Raw genomic sequence first — 20,825 nt, 5'->3', positions numbered from 1 at the left:
ATTCAATTAATGAATTAAAGTTCTGAAAGCATGTGATCTGGGATAGAGAAGATGCAATTTAAAGGTCTGATCATGAAAAGCTCTGTTTTTTACTGCACTGAAATGTATTGACCTTTCTTTCTATGCAATTATTGATATTATATCATTCATTGGCAATGCGGATTTTGTCATTTATAAATATTTAAGTTGCATATTTATTTTTTAATTAAAAGTCACCCTGTCTTGTCTCTATTGATACCAAGAATAATCTTCAAATGAAATATGGAATTGCATCTTACAATAATACCAATATTTACTATAGTGGTGTGATACCTGGCAGTCTCAATACAAACAAATGTTGACAAAAGTCACAACTTTAAACATAAATTGGTAAGTCCTAGCCTTTTGTAGCTAAATGTATAAAATTTCATTAATAATTATATTGTGCTGATGTTATTCACTTTATATTTTAACAAATTTTCTTTATCATTGGCATTCATGTCCTGTGAGCAGTATTGACTGACACGAGTGACCCTATCCCATGAAATGTGATGACTTTGCATGACTTCTTGCAGAGTTCCATGATACATGTGTATGTTGGCAAATTGAATAGGTAATACCTCAATGGTCAGCTGCCTTTAGGTGACAAGTACAAACATACTTTTCTGTTGGTTGAATCTCATTAAAAAAATTAATGGTGCTACAACTTTTTTCTATAAAATTGTTTTTGAAAACATTTTGGCATTAATTGATTACATCTTTCTACATTAAACTACATTAAATAAGTACATATATAAATTATACATATGATATTTTTGTTGGCTTTGCAGCTTCCTGCACTAAAACTGAAAAAGTTTGGTTTAACATTTTGGTTTCGACCAGTAGGGCAGAATGTGAAAGACCTTACTCTTTTTTTTCTTTTTTTAGCAATATTGACTGTTATTAGCATAGTAAAGAGATTTAAATTGGAAAGCTAAATAAAATAAATGTTTCTTGTAACACAAACAGTTAACCACTCCCACCCTCTAATCTACTGTATAATCATAGTTTAAATTAAAGGAGTTTTTACATTTTTGACAATTATTTTCCCAAATGAGTGAAAATTGTTGTTAAACAATTCTTAACTTTTTTCAGGTCATGATGTGGATTCCACCTGAGATTCAACTGGTTGTCCTTCCCCGTCAGGTACAGGAGTTGAAGATTCTTCAGGAGGAGATCGGGAGGGAAGAACTAGGTTGGTTTTTTCTAGTTCTGTTAGTTTTTCTTCAATGATTTTTTCCAAATCCATTGTGTCCAATACTTCCTGAGCTTTTTGCTTCAATGGCTCTTCCAGCGCATCAACTATTTGGAATCTCAACATATTTGGCAGGACATTTACCACGTATTCAACAACATAATCAAGCGTTCCTGCCCCATCCATTCGAACTTGAATGTTTCCCAATTCTATATCAAGTTCTTCCAAAACTGCCTTTTTCTTGACATTTAAGGGCTGACTTACCACCATCCGAACCTGTTTAAATAAATTCAAAAATCTGCAATGAGTGCAATGAAAATTAAAAGAGTATTTGTTTTCTCCATTTTGAATTATAATTTATGATAGCAGATATACTCTTTGTTTGTATAATTGAAACACTTTCATCCAGAGCTAGTGCCAGAAATCCTAGACAGAAATGCTCCTGGAAATCCTGGGATAAAAAATCCCGGTCCTTGAATTCTGTGATTAATTTTCAAGTTATGAAAATATTTACTGGGCAAGAAACTTCACCAGAATTGCTCAAAATGTTGCCTTCTTATAGATAATGCATGGTGGCTGCATGAAATGAAAACATATTGTTTGAGTGTCTCCTGAAATGGGTAACCTTGAAAACCTGGAAAATGCAGATAATTTCAATCTTCTGGGAATCTAAGGGAATTTGATGCAGGAAAAATCTGTATTTGACTTATTTTACTTAGGAAAGTTCCCAATGTGTCATTTTAAGGTGCATTCAACAGACGTTAATGATTTGTACCTAGGTAGTAGTAGTAGTAGTATGTAGGGGAGGCAATGGACTGCTGAGGTCATTTGTGCCATAGGGGATGGAAAGGATGAAGGGTGGAGAGAAACCCGGTCGGCTTTAGCCTACTCTTTACAAAAGGCACCAAGGGGTCCGCAGGTTAACGTCCCATCCGACGGACGGCGTACTCACTGAAAGTGTTCTCCACAAAGCACCTCGAGTAGGGATCGAGATGCCTCTGAAAAATATTCAACACCGCTGGGATTTGAACACAAGCCCTCTGGGTGGGAAGCCAGTATGATAGCCACTGCACCAATCCCAATCCTCCTTTATGCCTAGACATTTAATATCTACTTCGCAGTGTTTGTCCTTCTTAATCACACATTGATAGACCCTGCATTGAGATCACAGAAGTTGAGGCAGTGCTTCATATTTTATGTGAAAATAAGGGGCCGGCATTTTACTGTCTAAATATCCTTCTGTGATATTCATTTTTACTACGAGGGTCATCCGGAAAGTAGTACCCGTTCGTGCCGCATGAAGTGCTGACGACGCGAGTAGCCGCTGGACGAGGTCAGATAGCTTCAGTGGCTTGTCTGCCTTCTCTGAGCCAAGTTGCGTGACGCTAGCCTATGTTGTTTCTGTGATTGTTTACAATGTTTAAAAAAATTGAGAACGCCGCCAGTTGTGAAGTGAGGGCAGTGATTAAATTCCTCAATGCAAGAAACGTTCGCCCATGTGATATTCATCGCCAATTAAAGGAGGTGTATGGAGACAATGTAATGGACGAGTCGTCTGTTCGGCGGTGGTGTCGCAACTTCAACATGGGGAGGGGGAACACACACGACGATGAGCGTTCGGAGAGACCGTCTGTCATTACAGACCAACTGGTGAGCTCAGTTGACGAATTCGTGAGGAACGATCGGCGCGTCACAATTGATGACATCTGTGAGCATTTTCCCAATGTTTCTCGAACAATTGTTCATGAAATTGTTAAACACCATCTGCATTATGCAAAAATTTGTGCAAGATGGGTCCCTCGCGTATCTCAATGAGCTGGCGGCGAAGGACTATGCAGCAGGAATACAGAAACTTGTCACACGTTATGACAAATGCCTTAATTTGCTTGGAGATTATGTTGAGAAGTAGTTTAAAGTATCCTCTTTCAAATAAAATTTTTTATGTTTGTTAATATTTACTTTTGTGTCTTTATTTCACGAACGGGTACTACTTTCCGGATGACCCTCGTATAATTTCTGTATATTTATGATTTTGGTTATCTACCAGAGACATTTAATTTTTTCCCTCTGCCATTTAGTTGTCAAAAAATGCTTTTCTTTTGCTAGTGAATTTTCAGGCTTCCTGTTGATGGACAATAATGATACGTTTTTTTATTGATATGAGCTTAAATATTGGGTTTCGTCTTCCAGGAAATCTATGTTCATTCAAAGGATATTCTTTACAAATGTTACTGGTGCACAGTGGTATATATTAGGCTATGCATCTGATACCACGATGAGATTATCAATCATTCATTGCCATTTCCAACATCTGCAGTCAGTAATTATTTGCACATGACCAATGTTTGTCTAAATATAAGCTAGTTTTTGGATGTTCACCTGCCCTGATAAACTCAGGGTATTTTTTGACAGTTGGATAGGTTTTAGTAGTAGTTTTAAGGGTTTTAGGGTGCATCGACAGCTAAGGTCATTTTGCACCACTCATGACGACTAAAACTACAACTCCTTTTTAATTAGGAATAAATAAATAAATACGATTAAATATATAAATAAATAATTGTTAAAATCAAAAGGCATTAAAATTATGAGATCCAAAACTATAGCTGCCTCATTAAACCAGTGCCCTTAAAAAAGTTAAGACTCGATTTATAAACTTCTGTTAGTTTAGCTTATATCTAATTGTCATGGAAAACCCTGAATTTTCCATGAAAAAACCAAAGGAGAGATAGAGTGAGAAAATATGGACCTATTAATGCTATGCAAGGTTAATGGAAAGATACTAGGGCTTATTGGGACAATATCTAAAGAGTAATGTATAGCAAAGGGCTGGAGAGTTCACATGGGGTAGACATAACACTGATTACAAAACAGGAGAAGGATAGTGAGCATGGAACTTGTGAATTACAGCATATTAATATTAGAAATAAGAGGAGACGCTGTCAATCTATTGATAATCCAAGTGTGCATGCCACAAGCAGTCATAGGTAGAAAGAAATAGTTAATATGATCAGTTGGACAAAATACTTGGTAATTTCCTTGGGAGATAACACTTAATAGAGATGGACTGGTATGAGATGGGAGATCAAGGGAGAGTCAGGAATGAGGTATTTGAGTACAGTTTAGAAGAAAGGAATGACTGTTGGCAGAAAACTAGTTATGCCGGATAAATGGGTTAATTATAACTGACACCTGGTTGAAACACTAAGGTAAATGTAGATATTTATTTAATCGACTCACCCAATCCTGAAGTGAATTGTTAAATTTAAGAGAATGAAGAAGGAAACCTTATTAGAAAATGGACTGTAAATGACTAAACTTAAGTAGCAGGGAAGGTGTATCTGGAGAAGTTGATAAAATACGGGGATGGGTGCAGTTGAAGAGAGTTGGGAATATCTCAAAAAAGGAATAAATAAAGTGCCATAGGAAACAATAGTAACAGTAAATAGAAAAAGTGTTTAGAATCCATATATTACAAAGATATGAGTAGGCAAATGGATTAGAGGGTAATGGAAGAATCTAAACAATAATTAGCAAGAAATAAGTACAACACAGACATATTAGGGAACAGTCAGGGTTTAAGAGAGAAAATCCATTTACAGGCTTAGGAACATAACAGAAAGAAAACATTAATTAAAGAAGAAGAGGCTCTGGCCAGATGGAGAGATATATATGGAGGAATTATATGATGAAGACAATAGGTCAGGTAGTTGGTATAAAGAAAATTAATTTGATGTTGAAAGAGGAAGCTTAGGATCAGGAATACTTGTATGCAAGTTAGAGAAGGGATTATCGGAAGTGAATTTGAAGAAGGCTATAGGAATGGTTAGATGCTGGCATTAAGAAATAGCAGTAGTAGTTTTTATGGGAGGCAAAGGGCATCTAAGGTCATATGTGCCATTAGGGATGGATGGGAAAGTGAGAGGAGTGGAGAGAAACCCGGTGTTAGCATTAGCCTACTCTTGTCAAAAGGCACCAAGGGGTCAAAAAGTTTAACGTCCCATCTGATGGACATCGTACTCACTCAAAGTGCTCTCCACAAAGTACCCAAAATTGGGCTTGGGATACTACTGAAAAATATTTGTTATCTCCAGGACTTGAATCCAGGCCCTCTCGGTGGGAAGTCTGTACGTTAGCCACCGCACTATGCCGAGATATCATTGTAATACTGAATACTAATGCAAAAGTGCCTAGGTAAAGTTTCATTTCAGAAACCCATCACCAATTTAAAATATAGTCCACTGTTATTCGTAGCTTGCAATTTTCCTAGTTTCATATTACTTTGAGAGTCCATAAATGTTACTTAAAAGGCATTCAATTTCGATAATGAATAATAATGGTCCATATAGTAGGAATATGAAAATAAATGATTTTCACAGCATGTGTAATTGCCTGAATCATCTACAATCTCCTATTATTGCATTAATTTTGAAAAATTGTACATAATTATTAGGGAAATATAAATGGTCTTATTGACTTTGTAAACATTATTGTTCATTTGAAATGAATGCTTAATTAATTATTTTGAATTACCTGAAGGGAGTCCAGGGCAAACCTTGCCCTTCCTGGCTTTGTGAGGAGTCCCAATGCAGAGAATTCCCAGTGACAGAAGCCTTCAATTCTTTTCGTTCCAACATGTATTCCAGCGCTAATGACATTGTCTTCGATGGTCACTGTTGCATTACCAACTCTGTGGAAAGTAGATGCTCCAGTAGCCCAAGCCCTTGTAACCTGCAGGAATAATTTTTTTTTTAATATTCACTATGAAGTTCAATACTGAGCGTACTCTGTAGTTGCACGTCGCGGGACTCCAAAATGATCCTTTAAAGGGCACAATATTATTTAGGAAACTTGCATCCCAAAAAATCAGTCATACATGAGCACACTTTCTATATATCTTCATAGTGATCAAATATATATGAATGGGGAAGGAAATGACATCTAAGTGCATAGCTTTTCCTTTGTGGATTATGGTGCCTTCCTGGTGAAGTCGGGAAAGTATCTGTGTCACATGAAAGATATATTAATGTAGTAAAAGAGTTTTTGGTATAACACAGATGTATGCTGATTAATGAATGAAAGGTAAGATAAAACTGAAATTTTATGAGGCTGCACAGGTTTCACAAATGTTAAAAGTATCTAGTGACTAGAAAGTATGAACAAATAAAGGAGTATCAGTGCAAAGACCATTACCTACGTCTGGTTTTTAATGTTACTTATGTATGTTTCTTTAAATAATTTTCATTTAATCAAACCCAAACCCCATCCCTCTCCCACCGATTTCCTACTCCTACTTCCAGCAATGCAGTTTACCTACTGAAGTGCCAACTATGCCCTGCCTTTTATATTGGACAGTGTATCACACCCTTAAATATTAGAATCAATAATCACTGTGCCTCATGCAAGAATTCTTCCCTGATTGGGATGTTCCCAATCCGAAAACATGCCTTTAAACATAATACTCCTGTGATAAATGCTATAATCTCTCCATTATAGCATATCCATCTCTGACCCTCCACTCAAACTCAAAACAATAGAACAAGCACGTATCTGGCTCCTTGATTCCTGGAATGAACCAGGTATTAATATTAGACACTAATTACCCCAATCTTCAGATATTTTCATCCCCCCTTTGCTCCCAAAACCTTCCATACTTCCAAAAATTTCCCTCCTAACTCTTCCCCTTGCAAACCTTTCCCTACCTTCCCCTTCCATCCAGCGTCCCCAACCTCTACTGTTAAAACCTTCTTCTCAGTTCCTTCCTTCTCTCCCTTGAGAAAGGTGGCAGCACCACCAAAAATTCTATTATATTTTTCCAGGATAAAGCTGATGCATAATTTTGCTGTGATGATCTGGGATGTTAAAGGGAGAAATTGGGAGCAGAACATTCAGAAAAATGGCACATGAAAGACTGGATCATCCATGGCAATGATGTACCTCTACATACTGACCTTGCTATTCAGCAGCTTTTGGGTCTACAGGCAATCAGCTGTAAGTTACATGATAGTGTCATTCAATACGTAATACATTCCTTTTTATTTAGTGTCCATATCTGCTTTTACACACAATAACTAAGTTGACATTAAAAGTTAAATTTAGAATGACTGAATGAGATGAAAAGAGAGAAGATTGTGATACAATTATTATTTGGTAATCTACCGGTTAAGGTAGGTTCTTGGATGGATACAACCACCAAATAAATATTTTGTGACCCCCTTAAGACACAATCCGGCAACCTACTGTACATCACGACCCTCTTCATCGCTGTGTACTTCCTTCCTCTCTTTATCCCGTCCAACATCCCTATTCTGTTCCTGCCCTTTCTTCATTTGCCTAACATTCTCCCCTCTATTACAATCTTCAACATCCCACTACCAATCAAATATGCCCTTCATCCATTTTTCCTGCCTCCATATGATTTCTCTTCAACAAACCCCTCTCTTTGCCCACCATACCAAGTACTTCCTCATTTGCTTTCTTCTCTGTCCATTTCACCTTCTCCATTCTTCTCCACACCCACATTTCAAAAGCCTCCAATCTACATCTATCCTCCCGCTTCAATGACCACGTTTCCGCGCCGTACATAGCCACGCTCCACATCAAAGTTTTTACGAGTCTTATCTTAACATCCTTACTCAATGTCCCTGTCATCAACTCCCTCCTCCTTGTGAAAGCCTCTTTGCCTAGCGCAATTCCTCTCCTTACGTCCCTACTACTTTGACCGTGTTGGTCCAAAACACTACCGAGATATGTAAACTGTTCTACCTGCTCTAGTTTTTGCTCTCTTATTTTAATATTTAGCTTATCCCTTTTCTTTCTGGAAAATCGCATAACCTTTATTTTTTGTTGATTCTCATCCCATACCTGTCGCACTGAATTCGGAGGCAAAGCTTCAGTCTCAACTATGACAGAAAATTTATGGTATTTAGATAAAAAGAACAGTGAAAAAAATACTGAAATGGCAATTGCAATGGATTTTTTCATATGAAAACATTATAAAATTTCCCTTTTGTGTTTTGATGTATATTTAAAAACCTTATATTAAAATAATTCATTGTTTTCGTTACCTACTCGTTAGATCTATGAATATGGTGTTAGACTTTTTGGCAATAATTAACCAACAAGTCATTATGTCATTCATGATTTATTGATACAGACTGATATTAGAGGAAGTCAGCCACTCACAAGGTGACAAAACCAAAGACTCATTTCCATTTAGTTTAAAAATAATCCAAATTTAATTGCAAGACTCACCTCAACTCTGACGCCAGCATACTCAAAAGCCCGGTCAGGCAAGTGCAGTGGGTCCCAGCCCTGCTCTCTTACCCATCGCCTTCCCTCAGCCACAGCCATATCTAATGGAGCAATGTTGTTAGGGAACCGTTGAGGGATAAGGAGGAGTTGCTTATTTACATCTCCCCGAATATTAGAATTCACCTCCGATAATATAAACGGTTTGATGCTGTCAAACAGAAAACTCCCCACTGAATTCACTATGTTCTGAAAAGGAAATTGTCAAACAGTTGAGCACAATTTATTCAATAAAATATTTAAAAAAATGATCTGTCAATAATGGCTTGATATGTTGTACCTGGTTAAATTAGTCCCTCAAAATTTAGAATGCACTTATAATTTTAGGTAAATATTTTTATCCACCAAGAAAATTATTCCTTAACTTTAATTTGCATGAATGACAGGAATTTCATTGTAAACCTCACACTTGTATTTTAAATCAAATGATGTGCTATTTAAACTTAATGCAAATATTACGATGAAGGGTCAACACCATTGATGGATCAAAACTTTCATGCGCTGATTACCGGAAAGACATACAGCCAATCTATGTATAATAGGAAGTTTTCTATAATTGAAGATCGACAAATAACAGTTTGTTTCTCTAGAAAGTTATGCACCTCATTATCCAATTGTTTTTCAATAATGTACTGTGATTCTGGCTGTTGTGAGGATTTTTGGCCACAAATTGTGAAGCTTGCTGAAGGAGTCGGGAATGAGGTAAATTATGAAGCTCCACTTGATTGCAGCCAAAAGGTTCTTTTCTATTCAAACGAGCAATGATTCTGTGAAACTTTCCTCTGAGTTTATTGGTCTTTGAAATCTACTGATTCAGTAGCATACACATCAGAATGAAAGGAATCAATCTGTTATTGTATGTTATAATTATTTTTCACTATAAATTCCTTATTTTTCTATGAAAAAAGGGTCTTAGAATAAATAGAATATACTTAGAATAGAAAAATGTTATAATTCAAGAATGGGTACCAATAGAAGATTTTTAGTTGAGTAAATAAATATGTATTTTGACCTTCCGAATATTTCGAATTTAAGAGGTAATAATGTAGATTTTACAATGAAAAGTAAAACAATTGTTATGCTCATAACAATTTTCAATGTACATAAGTCACGCTGGTAGAAATCATATTTATTCCAAACACTTACCTGGAATATGCTGCCCATCATCCCTAGATTTTCAAAATTCATCAAAATGTCATCAAAAGTTACGTCCATTATTATTTCTTGGGCTTGAAGATGGCCTTCTTCATCAACTTCAAGCTGTGCATGCCCTGTCACACTGACATCCAATAGGGTCACAGTAAAATTTCCCCGTGAACTTCTCAAGAATGTGGACAGAGTGTATAATCCCACAATGTCTAGGGTGTCTAAGGTCAGCCAGACTGTGAGCTGTTGAAAAAGTGCATATCATACAAAGAGTTCAGCATTTAAAGTTATGAAATATGTAAACCTTATTTTCATGAATTTGTATCAAACTTTATTGCATGAAGAGGAAATGTGATAAGTAGACTATGATTTTAAGAGGGTTTTGATGACATAGGACACATAAAGCAACCTCAAACCTTCCCTGTTGTAGGGTCAGTTGATTAATCTACCCCCCAAAATTTGAACTAAAAATAAATTAATGTGATGCCACTAATTAAAAGCTACAAAAATGAGCTTATGATTATGGTATACATATAACTTGTAAACTTATTCTCAGTGAAATCTCATAAATGGATTTCAAAAATATTTTATCTTGTATATGTATAATTTTGCCAGGCCCCCAACAAACTTGGTATTCAGGCACTGTTTGGACATAGGAATGTGAAATCATCCTTAATTTATGTTATTGATGATAGCAGTGATGTTTATGGGCAATTACTGTCTTTGGAACTGCAGACATTATTGAAGGATTCATTGTAAGGTCTCCATAGAGCTGATTATATTTTTTTTGGAGAATGATAACTTAAATTTTCACTGCTTCTTCTTTGTTACCAACATACGGAAACCAATTTTGAAATATCCAATGCAATAGAGCCTGTGGCGTACAATGATGGCCATCATATGCTTACAGGATCACTTGAGAACTCCAGCCTTCATCATTGTCATCAGTCATCATGCTGATGGCATTTGCTTATTGCGCAGGATGTATTAGTTTCATTATGGATATCAATAAGGTATTTGAAAGAGTGAATTGTGTGGTATGAATGAATGCATTGTAGAATACTAGAGGCTTATCCTGAAGTATACAAGTCTCAAACTGCAGAGGTTTGGGTAGGAAATATAGAGTTGGGATGGGCAGTGTTAGACAGGGGGTCAAAGCAGGACTATCTGTCATCATCCATGTGTCACAACATATACATGGAGGACATGGCAAAAGAGGGGAAGAGCTAAAGATAGTAATGAAAGAAGGTAGGGAATTCATAAAATCAGTTAGATTACTGAATGAATGAGCTTTCGCTAGTCAGCCAGGCAAGAATTTTCTTCGATGCAGGATGCATTACAGAAGTCATGTGAAAGTAAAGCACGAGAAGAAAATCCAAATAAAAAAGTAATTAGAATCTTGATAAATTAGGAAGTTAAACATTAAAATGGGAGGTCATAAACTGGAGTGTGTAAAACAGTTCAACTATTTATTGTTGAAAATTATGTATATACATTTATGTTTGATGTTTTGTTTTCAGAAAATTTAAAAGCTGTTTTCAAAATATTCATGTCACCTCTTTTTCTCCTATTATTCATATTTCTATTCATCATCATCAGTATTTCAATCATCAGATTGGTTTATTCCATTCTCTATTCAATATTAATTCCCTAACCTCTGATTTTTTTTCTATTTAATGTCCATTTCAATTTGTCTTCGTCATAGGATCTTCACTTCAATTTTGCCTTCTATTGTGTTTCCAGCTTATCAATCATGTCCTCATGGTGTGTCCAGTCCATCTAGTTCTTCTTTAGCCTCAGAGTTCTCCATATGGACCTTTCCTCTTCTGCTCTTCCATATACTTCCTCATTCCTCACCTTGTCTCTCCAATTAATATTCAGCATTCTCCTCTAGCACCCTGTTTCAAAGGCTTCTTTTCCATGCTGGTACAATGTGGCTGGCTGATTCTTCTTCTGCTGAATAGGGGGCTGCCTCCTGGCCCTGAAATATGTGAGTTTCCCTAAGCCCCTCTTTATTCCTTTTAATGGCTTTCTAATGAAACTGATAATATGTGTGTGTGTGTGATTGTGTATATACACACATGCAGACACACAAGTCCCCTCTCTCCTTCCCACACCAACCCTTTCCTCTTGCCTGTCAACCATGCTAGCTAGTCTAATCCTTGCCCTTAAGAAAGTAGCTGTACCATTAAAGTTGAAACCAACTTATTTTTTCTCTGTTGTATTCCATCTTCAAGCCTGTGACCATACTTAAAATTCAATTTTGTGAACACTTTTACTAAGTATCACTTCGCTTGTGTGTGTGTTTAAGTGACCATCAGAAGTAAGCAATGCGAATGCAGAAGCTCTTTCTGGGCATAGTGAAAAATTTCCATAATGGAGTTGAAATCAGAGGCTTCCTTCTTTCTTTGCCACTAGAGAAGTAAAAAATCATTATATATTCCATTAATTTTGCTCATTGATCTGTGTATTGTTAGGAATATAACTGTGTCCACTTCATCAATTGCTCACCTGCATCTCAGCCAGGTCTGTGTGGACATGCTGAACACGAAATTTTGAAAGACCCAGGACACTGATATTTCTGAAATACAGGACTCCCAGAGAGAGAGATTGCTTCTGGTCAGGAATTGGCATGGGGTCAGGGATTTTTGCTCCTGGAATGCCAACTGGATCATCCTGTTTATAGTGCTCCAGGATGGCACGGACTTGTTGACTCAACTCCACTTCTGAATCACCTCGCTTCTTTCTGCTGTATTCTTCCAGTGAGATCGGTCTATCATCTTCTACAGAATCAAACACCAATGCTGGTAAACTTGGAGCTGCTTCTCCTAAAAATTAAACAGTTGACATGTATTTTTTTGGTGCTGCCCTAGACAGGTGTGACAGTTGAAGAATAATGCTATTAATGGAGGATATCTTGAAAAGAGAGTAAGTTAGGAATGATTTTAGGTAACAGATTCAAAATTTGCTAATATATATATATATATATATATATATATATATATATATATATATATATATATATATATATATATAAAATATCTTCGAAATGGAACGCTCTTCGGCGACACACAAATATATAAAAAACACAGATGTAGATTTTTAGAATATAGAGACACAAAGAAAGGACACTCACAATTTGTTATTTTACGTTTCGACAGCACGGCTGTCGTCTTCAGAATGGCGTTCTCGGGGAAGAGCGGAGAGGATGTGCGGGGGAGAGGTGGGGGAAGGAGAGGTAAAGGGACCAATAGGAAATGAACAAGGGGTGGGGGGGATATGTAGGCAGCCAATTGATGCATTCAGTGGGCTTGGTTCAGCCCGGGCGGTTTGAATGATTGGGCCACCCAGATATGCGCCATCTCGCGGGTTCTCACTTCTATTATACTCGCAGATTTGGGAAGGATTTCAATAACCGAAACAGAGAAGCAGTCGTCAAAAGATTGGTTGTGGGAAGCGGTGTGAGTAGGGATGGGGTAATTAAGAAAGGTGGGAGATTTGGTGGAATATCGGTGGTTATTCATGCGGAGGGAAAGTGCGGTCGTGCATTCGCCCACGTAGAAGGCAGGGCAGAAGTTACAGGAGAGGCGATATATAATATTTTTTGAGGTACAGGTGGCGAGTGGTTGGGAATTGGTACTGAGTGAGGGGGAGGGTCTTAAAAGATGACAGCATTTGCAGCGTGGGCGGTTGCATGGTGCGGATAGGGGCGGGGGAGAGACGGGGGTGCTTGAAGTTGGATTTGTGGACTTAAAGATGTCTCGCAGGTTCGAAGGGCGTTTAAATGAAACAGAGGGACAGTGTGGGAACAAAAGTGATGTGGACTGAGTGTTATTGATAATTGGGAAGAGGTCACGGATGTGGGTACCCTGAAAAACTGCTAAACAGTAAAATCCCCAAACCGTCAACACAATACACTCCCCTCCCCAAACCAAACCGCCCAAAATGCCCTAATCTTATCACCACTTTCTTCCCCGGAACACACAAAATTAAACATCTAATCCGTGACCTCTTCCCAATTATCAATAACACTCAGTCCACATCACTTTTGTTCCCACACTGTCCCTCTGTTTCATTTAAACGCCCGTCGAACCTGCGAGACATCTTTAAGTCCACAAATCCAACTTCAAGCACCCCCGTCTCTCCCCCGCCCCTATCCGCACCATGCAACCGCCCACGCTGCAAATGCTGTCATCTTTTAAGACCCTCCCCCTCACTCAGTACCAATTCCCAACCACTCGCCACCTGTACCTCAAAAAATATTATGTATCGCCTCTCCTGTAACTTCTGCCCTGCCTTCTACGTGGGCGAATGCACGACCGCACTTTCCCTCCGCATGAATAACCACCGATATTCCACCAAATCTCCCACCTTTCTTAATTACCCCATCCCTACTCACACCGCTTCCCACAACCAATCTTTTGACGACTGCTTCTCTGTTTCGGTTATTGAAATCCTTCCCAAATCTGCGAGTATAATAGAAGTGAGAACCCGCGAGATGGCGCATATCTGGGTGGCCCAATCATTCAAACCGCCCGGGCTGAACCAAGCCCACTGAATGCATCAATTGGCTGCCTACATATCCCCCCCACCCCCTTGTTCATTTCCTATTGGTCCCTTTACCTCTCCTTCCCCCACCTCTCCCCCGCACATCCTCTCCGCTCTTCCCCGAGAACGCCATTCTGAAGACGACAGCCGTGCTGTCGAAACGTAAAATAACAAATTGTGAGTGTCCTTTCTTTGTGTCTCTATATTCTAAAAATCTACATCTGTGTTTTTTATATATTTGTATATATATATATATATATATATATATATATATATATATATATATATATATATATATATATATATATATATATATATATATATATATATATATATAGTTCATGATTGTTATAGTTCATGTTAGAGGCTATGTTTGCATAGTTAATAGATTATAGTCTATTGTTAATAAAGTATGCTTCCACTTGTTTGTCTTATATATATATATATTATATATATATAATATATAAGGCAAACAAGTGGAAGAGGCAAGCCATTTTCTTCTTTGGAGAGTTTTGCCGGGAGATCTATGATTCGCATGATTGTTATAGTTCATGTTTGAGGCAATGTTTGCATAGTTAATATTGTTAATAGATTATAGTCTATTGTTAATAAAGTATGCTTGGAATGTTAATATTGCCGGAATAGCTACCCGTTAAATCCCAAGTGCATCTCATGAGAGATACAAATTATTAATAGTTCATTATGAACAATTATTATTAATGAAGCAAACCCAATGGGAGTATATTTATTTCATTTTTTAATTTTCTTCATCTATTTTTTGATTTTTTTTTGTTTTGCCTACACTTGCTCTGTAACTCTTCCCCTAGTCTCTATGTGTGTTTAGAATATCATGTCCCTGGCTCCGATCTCTTCATTTGCCCTAATTAGGGAATAATTTAAAATAATTTTGTTCATGCATCTGTGAGCCTGTATGAAATCATATAGATATCAAAATGAAGGGCTAGTTGTAGCATCTCATGAGAGTAAAATTATGTCCACTCCAAGTCTTTCTTCCTTTTCTTCCCACTTATAATTAGGCACTTGAATTCCCAGTGAGGTAAATTTGCCTTCACTCACACCTTGACATTGTGCCATATATTGAGACAGGACAAAAGGTCCTTGGGCTTCTTTTTTTCCTTTATACACTTTTCAACAAAAGTATGTGCATCTAAATAGTCAAAAGACAGAACTTGACAGATTTTAAAAAACTTTCTTGGCATTAAGTGACATTTTCTTTGAATAAATCATGCCTTTAGAATCCAATTATAATGTATTTGACACATTAAAAATAACTAAATATTTCTAAATAATTTCTAAGTAAACAAATTCTTACATTGTTAAATTTTTTTCAGCTTTTTAGAAACAATGTCACCTAATACTCATCCAGTTTTGAAACAGTATTTAAGGGAAAGTAGTCTTTAGTAAATAGTTTCAGACTGTATTTAGAAAACAATGTACAAAGTTGCCGCGTATATGCAAGATTGCAACCTTAAATACTATTATTATTTACACTCATTGTTAAAGAGAGCCTATTTTTTGCCCGTCTTCAAGGTTGATTTGCTAGTCTGCCCTCTAAGGTAGATTTAGGATAGATGCAAAATTGACACCCCTATATCTATAAGCTTTGCCTAACAAGATGCAACCTGGTATCTCACTCTACAACAAATCTTCTTCAATTCCACATGCATTCTAAATCTCTCTTCATTCCATTCAATATTCCTGTCTTCCTTCTCCAGCTTGCCTACGTTCTACCTTTTATCTCAGGCTTTAACATTTCAGAGTGCTGGTGTTCTCTGTGCACCCATTGATACTAAAAAAATGCCATTTTGGTTTGAGGGACATTTACCTTATGTGTAATAGTGTTTTTGAAGAGTTAATATCTTTACTTCTTTGTTCCTTCTATGCATGAGAGATGGAATCATCTCGGATGGGGGACAGGTTTAAATGTTAACCACTTGCGCAAAAGACAAATGCTGATTGGAAGAGAAAAATCTTGAGAAGGTAGCCTTTTTTATTGGTACTAAAATGTGTGGATTACATTTTATATATGTACATTAAGTCAGTAATGAAGACTAGGCGGTGCTAGTTTGTAAATCGGTGCGCAAAATAGCACACATATGTCATCTTCTCATTCGTTTGATTTTTAAGAGAGCCATGAAATGTTTAGATATATTTTATAGCTCTGATAAAAATTAAATTATAGCCAAAATAGCTGTCACAAAACTACATCTATTACAAATTACGATAAATTGCACTATTTTGCATAGCAAAATGATGGATATTTTGTGACTTCGCGTATTTATACCTTTTTGTGCTATCTATTCATAAGTCTAATCGATATGGAGAAAACAACGATATGAAAAAATCTCTCATAATTTGTAAGCGGGAACGAGTCCCCCTACGACAATGTGAAGTGCATGGTTTCGGGAAATATATAGCCATACCCCAAAGATTGAGCCCGAGTTGTAAGCCACAAAGAATAACAGGAGTTCCACGCCATTCCCTTCAACCATTTGTTTAAAGTTCCGAATTCAATTTAAATGTCCCTCAACATAAATATTAAAATTCTAATTAAACTTTCAAAATACTGTTCATATATATTAATCGAGTTTCTTACGAGCCTAATTACGGTATGAGTTGCTGAGTATTAAATAGATTTTGATAATTTCTCATTGATGACTAATTTATTCTACATTGATTCCCGATTGACTCAGTAAATATATTTGAAATGTCCTTCTTTGAAGCTACTCTAGAGAATATCAGAATTAAGCCTATCAAATCAATAAGGTAGATCATTATCATGGATTATTTTAATATATAATTTAATCTTAATCACATTCTATAATACTGGCTTCGAATCACGTATTTACTCCACATTATCCTCTCAAGCGAAGTAATTCTAGGTAGTTGTAAGACCAGAAGTTAAACCGTTACGAACGGCGCCGTATTTAAAAACTATACTCATAGGTATCATAGCCGATATATATAAATGCGACTTTTAAATCATTTCGTCATCTTATATGTGGATTGCATAATAATTTGGCATTACGGCGAAAAAACTTAATAGTTCACTATTGGAATATACAAAAACAAGACTGGATCACAATCCTACCTTGGAAAAGAACCTGACTTTTGAGTCAATTAAATTCTAGAAATGCATTGTTTAATGTATTCGAATCAACATAGGCTTTATTTTTTTCTTAGAGGCATTAATCTTTCATGGTCAAAATATCGAGCTGCGCAATATCTTTATCCATTCACTCTTTTACGCACGTTATTGGCAAAGGAAGATATTTCGAAACTGAAAATGCCATCCCGAGATACTGCTGGAAGTTGACTAAGATTACTAAGTTTCATTCAAATAAGTATCACAACTCCGTCCAATCGCAATACTGCGCTTCATTGAAGGTCATTTTATCTTATTATGTCCCCATTTACTGGACCGTCTCAACGACCTATCAGAGAAGAACTACGGACCTGAGTGGCATCCGAATGATCTCCGTACCATACAGAGTTAATGCGAATAAATAGCTCGTTTCACTTACCATATTAATTGGCCATGGCGAATCATATCCAACCACTTAAATTACTCTTTCTGAAATTGGATACTTGGATGACTTCTACCACCATTTTCCTCTACCTTTGATCATTAATCATTCGTCCAAATACCTTCACAACTATTTTAAGATGAACTTTTCTCTTTTAACAGCCCGTTCGCACCTGAGGAAAATAACCTTCATACTATTTTCTTATATACCTTAATTATAATTATATGGTAGTATATCGTTGCCATTTATAATTTGTTGATATCCTTATCTGATGATTCACCCACATCTATTACGCTGTCTTTCTTATACACAAGCACTGGTCTGAGAGCAGTGAACATCAAAAGCAGTAGCGCATCCAGTCATTTCATGCAACTTTACGGAAAATAGAGATAATGTTAGGGTACATTCAGATGCAAGGAAACTTAAATATGTGAACAATCTGAGATTCTTGGAACACTCACCACACCACATTAGTCCGTGAATCAGAAGGAATAAACACGACACAGATAAAACGCACCACGTCCCCATGTTGAACCCGTTGTGCCTGTTCAATTTCCGATGATTATGGGCACTGTTTGAGAAGGCCTCTTACTTGACCTCTGGGCGCTTGGTGGCAGCAAGATCGGCCTCTTCCTAACTCACTCGATCATTCACTGAAGCACCCTAACGCACAACCATTCATTTTCAATATGTATTCGTCTTGCCCTTCAGTAATGGGGTCAAAGGCCAAAGAGAGTGGCGCCTCCTACGACAGCATCGCGATCAGAGATCACTTAGGGTTATCACATGTTTGCTTCCGTAAGTCTGTTTAGTTAAAAAAATCAAATTCCGGCTTGCATCCGCCACTTATAGTAATGCACGCAGAATCGAGGTCTCAGGAGGGACCGGATAACGATCTCATTGCTTCAAGCAGGCGAAATTTTTTCTCATGGCGATCGTTTCCCTGGGATCAGCAGCCTATTTCACGACAAAACCCTAAGGAAGAGCACCCCAGGAACGAGATGAAAGTTAGTGGAATGCAATTTTGTTCACATTTACTTCAGTAATGCATTTCACATATGTAAATATCATTTTGATATTGAAGATCGTAAAAAGTACCAAAGCGGTAGGGATCGAAATCTAGCAACCCACGAACGCCTATCAGTGACTTACCAGATACGGCTTGTGGTATAGAGGTTCGGTTATTCCTGGTCGCGCCCGGGTGAAGGAAAGCTGGTGGATACCTACATTCTGGGGTTGGTTTTTCAAATTTATCATTAAATTGAAGTTATTTAAAAAAATTCGTCCGCATGTGTGTATATGCGTATAGATGTTTTGTATTACATTTATTGAAATATAAACCACCGACTTGATAATTTACTTCTACCTAGCTCATTAAGGGTGTATACCTCAGCTTCTAGTGTGTACTAATTGAAATGTTATCATTCAACGTTAGTCCTATGCATGAGCGCCCTCAGGAAGACAGCTGGTTAAGTGTACTTACGCGATGAAAAAATATATCGAATGACAGACGAGCTGGAAAACCTCGCTTCAAGGGTAAAAAGAAGTACCTGAGAAAATAGACAATCTCGAACTGAATCATATCCAAAGGTTTGTGAGAGACAGGAAGAGTCCAACGGAATTTTATCTTGCAGGTGAATTTATTCCGGGAAATAGATTTTTTTAAAATGATGTCAAAATATTATATCTACGTATTTGCTAGCGACTTGCAACAAGGAAACGTTTCCCCGTCTCCCAATGATGCAACTTGTGCTTACCATATTACGCTTAGGTTAAAGTCGACATAATGCACATTTTTTTATAGATCAAACTCAATGGTCTCGGGCGAAACTTGGTTCAAATGCTTGATCACTGAATAAGTAAACATTATTTTTTCACAGTAAATTAATTTCGGAGCGGTTTCGACGCATAGGCGACATTATTAGCTACACATTGACGATGTCGTTAATGCAAAACCGATAATACCGAAATTCATTCACTGTAACAATATAGTTTACTCATTCAGTGGCAGTGATATTGTGTTTCGAATATTTGATGCTTACTCCCAGTGCATTTTAACGATGAAATCTTTGTGTAAAATCCGCCCTCTGTAACCGATGGGTTCATAGAATCAATTTAGTATCCAACCGAGATTGTTTTACTAAAGTAACAAAAAGATATTCATTGCTGTACCCATAGTTTCCGTGTAAGATTTCATCGAACTCTTGTCCATTCTTAATTACTCAATTAAAAGTTAAACTCCACTGCGATGAATCATCGCCATTTTTCTGCGTTTTAGTCTTTAATTATTATGTACCCAATATTCCAGGAAAATTTCAGTAAGTGGCCAAACTTATCGCGGAGGATGGGAACTGAGGTCAGTCACTATCTAACTAATTTTAAGTCTAAGGCTCTAAGGCAGTTTATACCGAGATGTCTCATTGCCCAAGGCTGAACGTGGCTATTCCAGTTTGTAAAACGCTGACCAAGTACGAATGTTACTGCGTAGAATAATTTTTATTCATAATGACCTTAAGAAAATTAACTTCTGATATCGAAGGATGGCATGCATATAATTATTTTCTTCGAATGCAATAATAATGGACTTAGAATTAAATAATATAATTATAACAATGTTTATCTCAAAAATAAAAATTCGGGAGGCTTTCACACTCAATGATAAAAATGTCTTGATAATCAGTAAGCTGTACCAATGGCCAAAATATGACACACGTTATTAGTTTAGTTCAATACTTAAGAGATTTTCTGAAGTGTAAATTTTTCTCGGTTTCATAATTCGCGGTCTTTTCCGTCAGTTACGATCGCTGAACCAAGACCAACTAACTGAACACAAAATTTTCACCGTGGCAATTTCCGTAAAGTTTAGAAGACAGGACGTTCATGTGTATATGATAAGTATAATAACTTAATTTACCGGTTTACACTAGGTTTTTGATGGACTCAGAGAGGGAATAAGTAGTGCTACACTTCTTTGCATCTCGTACATAACCCACCCTGACACTATAGCTACATTACAAACAACCATTTCTAAATAATACATCAAATGCCAAATATTTCCCTTT

General features: G+C 36.9%; 1 protein-coding gene across 1 annotated transcript; it reads right to left on the bottom strand.

The window, feature by feature from the left end:
* Positions 1-791: 791 nt before the first annotated feature.
* Positions 792-18,424, bottom strand: LOC139687316 (uncharacterized). The gene is made up of 6 exons (XM_071584472.1): positions 18,225-18,424; positions 12,179-12,495; positions 9,668-9,910; positions 8,465-8,710; positions 5,744-5,941; positions 792-1,489 (listed from the first exon to the last, which is right to left on the bottom strand). Exons 1-6 carry the CDS (start codon positions 18,289-18,291, stop codon positions 1,115-1,117), a joined length of 1,446 nt encoding a protein of 481 aa, XP_071440573.1. The 5' UTR covers positions 18,292-18,424; the 3' UTR covers positions 792-1,114.
* Positions 18,425-20,825: the final 2,401 nt, after the last annotated feature.

This window comes from Hetaerina americana, unplaced genomic scaffold (assembly GCF_022747635.1).
Source record: "Hetaerina americana unplaced genomic scaffold, ioHetAmer1.1.p SCAF_1, whole genome shotgun sequence".
NCBI lineage: Eukaryota > Metazoa > Arthropoda > Insecta > Odonata > Calopterygidae > Hetaerina > Hetaerina americana.
This window is presented reverse-complemented; position numbering and strand designations above follow the sequence as displayed.